Source organism: Eimeria maxima, genomic scaffold (assembly GCF_000499605.1).
Source record: "Eimeria maxima Weybridge genomic scaffold, Emw_scaff237, whole genome shotgun sequence".
Classification (NCBI taxonomy): domain Eukaryota; phylum Apicomplexa; class Conoidasida; order Eucoccidiorida; family Eimeriidae; genus Eimeria; species Eimeria maxima.
In genome coordinates, this window is record NW_013565228.1 from 1934 (window position 1) to 10320 (window position 8387).

Genomic DNA, 8387 nt, shown 5'->3' on the forward strand with positions numbered 1-8387 from the left:
TGGCTGGTGGTGCGGTGGTGATGTTCATAGCCGGCAGCTTCACCGGTGAACACAACGGTGCTAAAGTGTACCACGGTTCGAGCTTAGCGGAGGACGGTTGTGAGCTGCAACTGCCTCATGGGCTTAGTGCAAGAAGTCCACGAAAACACCTGGCAACCCCCAAGCCCACAGGCTCCCAAGTCCCCAGGCGTCCTAATCACAGCAGCCCAAGGGAAGCAGGGGGCGCCCTTCTACACGCTGCAAGGCATTGCGCTGCAATTCCCACTGGAAGGCACCAAAAAATAGAATATCATCCCAACGCCCTCCCCACACACCAACGTAACGTTTTACGCAGCACGGGATACACTGTAACCATACTGAAATATAAAATTTGCGCCCTGCGAACGATCTAATGTAATGTAGGACACAAAGGTGGCAGTACGATAAAAATTCGCAGTGCCGAAGTGGAACATATGCACGGAGAGCACTGAATTTACTGAAACAGCAACGCCGTCTTCCAGCGACGCGCGCCTCAAGAACTGGAAATGGTTCACCATTGCTGCCCAACAAGTAGTAAAAAGGATTCATTGACAAAAGAACACTTCCAATGCCATGGAAATACTGCTTCTAAAGACGAGAAACTGGCACATGCTAGGCATACTACTGAGCGTAACACCAATGGTGCTGGCGTCTGCTACACTAATTTCCAATTGGTTCCACGAAATACCCATCTCTCAAGAAATACGAGGTATTTATGAAATAATATAGATCCGTCTAATCGAGTGAAATCCATCTTAACGTTTGGTTTTGCACTAGAGTTGGTACGGACTGTACGCTGTCTTGCTTTCCCATAAGCCCGATGGACTCAGCGAGCGGCGATAGAGATATCGAGACTCCCCACTGTATACTTCTTCTTCTGTGTGAACTAAATGCCGTGGATGTGTGCAGAAGCTTTTATCTCTTTGCTAGTCTTGTTTTTTCGCGTTCATCTATGGCCAAAGATGGGAAGACATCTTCAGTCTAGAGGGACAAGCACAGGAGTTACGTCTGACCCTGACCTCGCTACCAAGCATTTGATGGTGGGTTCACGGAGGGCGTCCTCCAGTTATCCTCTTGGAAGAATTAGCTTGGCCCCCTTGACATTGGTTGTGGCTTCGTTGATCGTGTTCTTCGTGGTCCGTAAGAGCATGGCTCCTCGAGTAGACCCTGTGGATATGGTATATCCTGAAGATTCGGTAGATTTTGTTGGTGCCGAAGGTGAAACTGTCACTAGAACTAGCTACACCACTTCTTCCTTCCTGCCATTTGCTAAGGAGGTGAAGCGGCCACCAAAGCCGACAGGGACGGATGACCTGCCTGCTGGGGAATTCGACAAGCTGCATACTCATTCGGTTGTTAAAGCCAAGCATTATGCTTCTTCGGCCTCTTTATTGTCGAGCAGAATGTATGAAACACATTATGATGGTTGGGGATTGCCTCCACTTGAAGTCTTCGAGAGCACCCTTAATTCTCACCTGCAGGAGGGCAAAAGTGCGCTTGCTGCCTGGGCAGCCGAGTTTTACGCGTCCGATGTATTTGCCCAATCTGTTGAAACTTCCCAGCACGTTGTTTGTGAGGCTCTATGGGACAAAGCTGTTAAGACCTTTCCTGGGATGAACCTGGTGTTGCGAAATGCACGGCCCTTAAAGCTGGAGGATGAAGTCTGGCATCTGCCCCACGTACTGCAGGTCACAACGGTAGCGGCAGCTCTGAAGTGGGGTTTATTGTTACATGTTAAAGATGCTGACACAAACCGGGAATTTTCTCTGCAGATCCCCATGCTTCGTGAAGATATAAGCAAGATATGCGGTGTAGATGAGTTTCTGGGAAAAGCTCGGGAGGCATTTAATAGAGAGCGCAGCGCAGAGATACAAGCCTGTGGTAGCTTGCCTGCCGAACTCACAGGCTCACTGAAGGGTTTCGCCGTCTCATTATACACCGGTGAGATCGCAGGTGTCTCCGGAGTATGTTTCGCAAAAGGAATGTATGTCTTCAATCGCCCAAAGCTACTGGACAAAGTACAGGGTAACCTTAGAGATCTCAAGGTAAGAGCACCGTCTGTAGTAAGAAAAGCTCGGGATTATATTGCTGCGCGTCTGCTGCACATAGTGCTCAAACTTGAGCAGGCAGGCATCGGCCACCTAGCACTTGACTGGGACTCTTTGTTTCTACGTCAAGACGGTGCGTTCCTGTTGGGAAACTTTGGCAGCAGCGCTCCCTTCGGAAGGCCAGTCACCAGCGAATTGTCAAATCTTTCTGACCAGCTGGAACCTGGCATCTTGCTGGCGGGCGACGATATTGGCATATCTCCTACACATGGAACCAACTTGTGGTCTCTTGGAGTCTTGCTTTTCCAGTTGTACACAGGCAAGGACAATCCATATGGGATAGCAGAGGGAACGTCCCGACGAAATGCAGCAGTGCATCTAGCGGAAGGGCTGCTGTCAAGAGATGTACGCTCTCATGTCCTGGTTCATGAGCTGGCTGCCGCAGGTGTACCGTCAAGATGGGCACAACTCATTTTGCGGTTGTTAGAACCACGTAGCGCAAACAGAATAAACGGCTTTGAGGTTACTAAGGAGTTCCCTGACCTTCTTAACCTTATATATCAATGAATCCCGGACACCCCCAAATCCCATTCCATGCAGCCGCGCACGTGGCTTCCCCATTTTATGGGAAGTACGTAACCGTAACAGCCGTAGGAAAACCCAGGAGCCATTGGAGACCCCAACTTCTTTGACACGCGCAGACAAGTACAACTTGGCTAGCGGGCAAGACTCAACTGACCAACAGCAAGGCCACCTACCACCACTTGTTGATTGTGGAAACAAAAGTGCACCCCACGGGCGGGCATCCTTCGAGTTACACAAAGTGTGGTGTTGCTTGTCGTAGTCAAGCCCCACTGAGGGTTGTCATGCAAACGGCTGGATATGGAGACCAAATGCCACCTAGTCAGTATCGTATATTTCCAGGCGAAGACGCTTAGCGCAGGTAGCTTCAAGCTGCTCTTGAGAAGTGCAAACATATGGCTTTACCTGGTTATGTGCATGAGTGTTGCAACTTTTTCATGATACTGTAAGATGTATGGACTTTACATTCATGGGGTTTTTTGTAGGGGAGGGATCAGGGGTCACCGGAGCGGAGTGGAGGACCCCAACGGAAACTCCGCACAGGTTAAGTTGGTTTAACTCTAGTTTCACCCCTGAGAAGAGTAATGAGGCAGGAGGTGGATGGTTTGCACTTGTGTTTTTGTGTTCATGGGTGCCCTGATGCACCCGGATGAGAACCAGGATATCTTCGGCACTGAAGAGCAGTGCCCGAGTGACCTCGTTGGACTTGCCTTTGATTATTTTAGTTTATTCCTTCGTTTGTTGCATAGACACTTGGATATTCCCAGTGTGTATATGCAAGGGTGGAATTGCTCCTCTCAGGAGATCAAGTAATGTGTTTGCGGAAAACATCCCACAGGAGTTGTAGTGCACAGGCACTACATTGTCCACGGTTGCGGTAGCCTACGAGTAAGATGGAGAGTGGGCACAGTGGGATATTCGAGGTCTGAGGTTACCTAGGTTCAACTATAGATAGAATTCAGTAATATTAGTAGGTTTCGGAGCATATTAGAGGTGTAGCATATTAGAGGCCGGGTGCTGAGCAGCAGCAACCAGCCGCCGGGCTATGTGCGCAGGCGCGCAGAAGGACAGAACATAGTTAGGCCATGTAAAGTAACGTAAGATCAATTAGAGATAAATATCTTAATAATTAGAGGAAATTGGTACTCTCGGGAGCAGAGTTTATCCAAAAGAGGCCAGACCCAGCTGCGGTCCGACCGTAGCACCCGGTGCCAGAATGAGCGGCAGGGTGTAACCCGCACCTGGCGCGGAAAAGCAGACACTGATGCAGGAAGGCGATATGGATCGATCCTTCCTTCGGAAGCTCCGTAATTTAGGGATTTTCCTTGGGAATAACAGAGAACTAATGTATTTTGATACTCAATATGTAGATCTAGCACTATAGAGGCCTCATGCCTATTAGGGAGTCATACGTAGCCACGGCAGACGGTCACCGTGCGTACAGGAGTCCAGTGGTGAGGGATTGCAGCAAATAACTCCCTCGGCTTAGGTAGAGGAATTCACTAGGCGGAACGGTTTTTATTATGAAATTCATATTCGTTGAATGGGATTTGTGGACTGGAATGGCCTTAGACCCCAGTTGTGCTACATTCCTCACACGATAACGCAGAATCGACAGCAGGCTTCAGAGAATTGTACTACGGGTTGTCTTTTAACAAAGCCATGCTTAGTTGGCTTGTGTTTGCAGTGCTCCATTCATTGCTTGCTTTCAAAGCATTATGTATCACGTTATTCATTCGCCTTCAGATTCTTGCTGCGCTTAAGGCTGATCAGGGTCATTCCTGCACAGCGAGCGAGTCTACACAGCGGATCTGCCGGGAGTGTTTGTATTAATATTGAAGAATTGCATGTTTTTTCCGTTTCTTTGGTGGTAGCAAATGCTCTACATGCAAAGTGACTTACTTACTTCAGGTCATCTGTAGTTTTGCTGTGATACACTCCGAACTATGATGATGTGGGAACGTCGCCACGGCGAGGAGCACCAGTGGATTGCTCACCCCTGCAGTATGGATAAATCCATTTAAGCATATGCCCCTGTTCAAAACAATGCATACTAGACTACAGTTAATACAGGGACGAACCATGGAAGAACATGGGGACGATATCAGTACTCTTTCTTGTTGGCAGGGGCTCGGTTGTTGACTCTCACGTCCATAGTGCCAGAGACTGCATCCGGCCGACTGCGTTTGTACAATTACAGTGAAGACTGTCGTGGAGCTAATATTTGCGCCACTTCTTCAGTCATGCACCCGAGTTCTAGAACGGAGCGTGAGCAGCAAGAGCGAGCAACCCAAGCCCAGGCAGACACGGGAGAACGTGAGATCACGTCGGCTTCATCTTTAGTAGGAACCGTACCTCCTTCGCGTCCTGAACACCAACTACCTGTTTATGGCATGTGGGGTTCGCCAACGCTTGCTCAATTTGAGATAACGCCGCCTCCAGACGCGAAGCGATGTAAAGAGGAAATTGCAGCCTTCCTTGCACAAGGCACTGTGAGAGAATACTCAGTATCTGCGGGAGAGTCTTACGCACTGTCCACTATCGCCAGAATATTATCGAAGGGCTCCTATATCGGAGTCCTTGATTGGATTTAGTATGCTCTTGACAAACGTGGAGCCCCTGCACTGGATGTAGAAGGCTGGGCACCTGTCCCACCTCGTTCACATAAAAGTACTAGGCAGAGGTTATTGAGCCATAGTGGCGGACGTCAAGGATACAGATAACGATGGCGTGTTTGTGATGCGCACTAACCTACAGACTCTGCACAGTGGAAGAAGCTCGCGCTCAGAAACTGCAATATTCTAGCCTGCACTAACAGCTTTCCAGGCAGCATCACTGAACTGATCTAGACGTCTGGGGCATTTTTCAGAAACTCCGAACTTCGGAATACCTCAAAAAAAAACCGTCGTCCTCTAAGGGACCTAAGGGAACGGACGTTACCTAACGTTGCAAAACTGGAAATGACTCGGAAAACTCCACCTGCTGCTTGCCGAGTGTAGCAATCAAATGCAGAGGACGGCAAACTCAAGCTTGCCGCAAACACTCACAGTGCATGCTTTTGCACCTTGTGTGCGCACGCCAATGCGTGCCTATTGTCAAGCAATTACCATCCTTCGTAATTGTGAGCGCGCTGCGGTGAACGCTGCACTAGTTCATGGCTAATCGGCACACCGCCAAGTGTACGCTGGCCAACAAAAACCCATGGCCTTACCAAATATCCTGCCAATGGCAGCTGTTGCAGCTCAGCACACGTTGCATAACTGACTAAGCAGGATTGTTGAAGCGGTCGGCGAAATTTGAGAATTTGGAAACCACGAATGCCGCGGGCCAGCAGGCGAAGAATATCTTCTGCTCAACACCTTCCGGCTTCCAACGCTTCCAGATGCGATCTCAGAACTTCAGAACGAATCCCTTCTCTCAGCACCTGCTCTCACTTCCGCTTGCTGTTGTCGGCAGTAATCGCTTCCCTTGCGAAGCTGAAAGAGAAGATTCCCGACGCTCTACATCCTTGCTTTACCTCCCGACAGGAAACTACGTTGTACTGAAGTGTCAGAGAGCACACGGTTCTCGGTACAATAACAGACTGTCTTCATGCCGTTTTTCTTCTCCCCAAACAAAATGCCCGTGCCAAGGCCCCCCAATATGGAAAAGCCGGCGTCATGGAGGGAAAGGGGCTCAAAACTGGGCTGCAGATGGGCGATTCCTGGGGGTTAGACTTCCAGCACTATCCGAAACAAACGGAAAGCGATGTAGCCTCGCTCTTTTGCTCGATTCCCCTTTACCCGCATCCAAGACAAGTCCACCACAACCTCGTCCATCAATGCTGCAGTGCAGTGAGTGGCAAGATCAACTACCCAATTTATATCATTGAGACCTGATATTTGACAAGTGTACAGTGCGACTGCTATGTCCCCTCCGAAAGCTGCAGACTCAACGAGATGCTGCCGCAAGCCTGCAGCACTGGCTGCTTTACCGCCACAATGACCTCCCCCAATCATCGCTATAACTCCTCTCCCCTCCCAGCAACCCTGGTTCTACTTGTGGTGGGGATGTGGGCGCAAGCTCTCTGGAACCTGCGCCCGTTGAATTAATCATTTAGGGCAGACTGGGGGTCGACAAGGTCAGGAAATTCGCGCACAACTTCGTCGCCAGTTATCCTGTTTTCACTGTGTGGCTCCAGCAGGCGCAAAAAAAAATAAGGGCTTTCCACCTCGAAGGGGCGTCTGATCGTTTCAACTGCGGTACTAGGAAGTCAGAACGTATCCCGCTCTCCAACAACTGCCTTGCAAAACTATCTGGTTCATCCCACCAGTTCGGCCCTTGCAGCTCGCAGTAGGGGTGTTCATATCCCGTGTAGAGATGAAAGAGGAGAACCCCGAGGCCCCACAAGTTTACCTCAGCATCAGGCACAAGTTTATCGTCGTCAGCAAAGCAGGTCATAAGACTAGGTTCTATCGTCAATTGCAGCATGCCGATTTGTTGGTTTTTCTCCTCTCCAAAGGGAGCAGCGCTGCAGAAATTTCCCGCGCTGCAGAAATTTCCCACCAGGAAAGAGCCGTCTTCACGAAGGAAGATGGAATTCCAAGCAAGCTGCATATGACCAACTCCTGAAAGCTCGACTTTCAGCACTATCTGCAACAAACGATAAGCGATATAGTCCCGCACGTTCTGCTCCATTCCCCTTGCAATGGATATCAGACTGCTAAGGTCTCCCACAACCTTTTCCATCACTGCTGCACTATTAAATATCTTGAAAACCCCTTCCGAATGAATATTATCCAAACCTAGCATTTTGCCTACGTAGTACGAGACTGCTATGCCCTTCTGTGAGGCCGCCGATTTCGCTGGAATGCTGCCGCACGCTTGCAGGATTGTCTTCTTCTCCTGCTCAACCGCCAGCTTCACTTACCCATCCTCGTCGGAGCCCTCGAAATCGCTATTACGCATGATGGGGATACTAACGGAAAACTGTTCTCTAGTCTCAACGTCTTCTGCATTCACCAGCAAATTCCAGCGGTGATAACCCAATATCCTGGTAACGAGCAGATTCTGTTGAGGCAAAGACCCCTCTGTAGCGCTCCTGCTTAATGGTCTCGAATTCCGTAGGGAAATTGTCATTCCAACCAAGGAGTCGCTCGAGCCGTTCGGAAGAGCCCGAGCAAGTGCAAGCTGGAAAGGCTCAGCTGCGTCTTCTTCGGGACCGCCGGAGAGCCCAGAGGCCAACGCGGCTAGTAGCCTCTTGCCCTTTTCTAGCGACGTTGGAAGCACTTGTTCGAAGTGTTCAAGTGTGTCTAGTCCCCAATCATCATGCTCTTGGGCTTTCTTCCCTACGGCATCACTGATGCGACTCGGTACGGCACGAGAACGGAGGCCTCTATGCGCAACAACGAGAAACACTAAGCCCGCAACCAGCAAAATCCAAAGCTGTATGCTAACTTGTCTTAGCAATAAACTGCCGGCAGCTTCTCGCACATCCAGCATATAAGGGGGTTAATCTTTGTTGGGATCGGGATCCGCCGAAACCGTCTTCTCAACGGTACCTTCGTCACCCTCCTCCACATTTGGCGACATAGGACACCGTGAAGAATAAATTGGCAAAGTTCACAGAAAAAGGAATATGAGGCATTGTGGGGACAGATCATATTTTTACTTCTGGACGAGGGCTGCGGACGGGAGCATGCATCCCAAGCCGCGTGTTACGGATGAGCTGTAATGACCATAGCCGCCTTACTCCGCAGC

General features: G+C 49.8%; 2 protein-coding genes across 2 annotated transcripts; one reads left to right on the forward strand and one right to left on the reverse strand.

The window, feature by feature from the left end:
- Nucleotides 1–1166: 1166 nt before the first annotated feature.
- EMWEY_00023480 (hypothetical protein, conserved) lies at nucleotides 1167–2633 on the forward strand (the record flags this gene model as incomplete). The annotated part of the gene is made up of 1 exon (XM_013480808.1): nucleotides 1167–2633. One exon carries the CDS (start codon nucleotides 1167–1169, stop codon nucleotides 2631–2633), a length of 1467 nt encoding a protein of 488 aa, XP_013336262.1.
- A 4167-nt stretch (nucleotides 2634–6800) lies between these two features.
- EMWEY_00023490 (hypothetical protein) lies at nucleotides 6801–8274 on the reverse strand (the record flags this gene model as incomplete). Its single annotated transcript, XM_013480809.1, has 3 exons — nucleotides 6801–7347; nucleotides 7558–8022; nucleotides 8198–8274. 3 exons carry the CDS (start codon nucleotides 8272–8274, stop codon nucleotides 6801–6803), a joined length of 1089 nt encoding a protein of 362 aa, XP_013336263.1.
- Nucleotides 8275–8387: the final 113 nt, after the last annotated feature.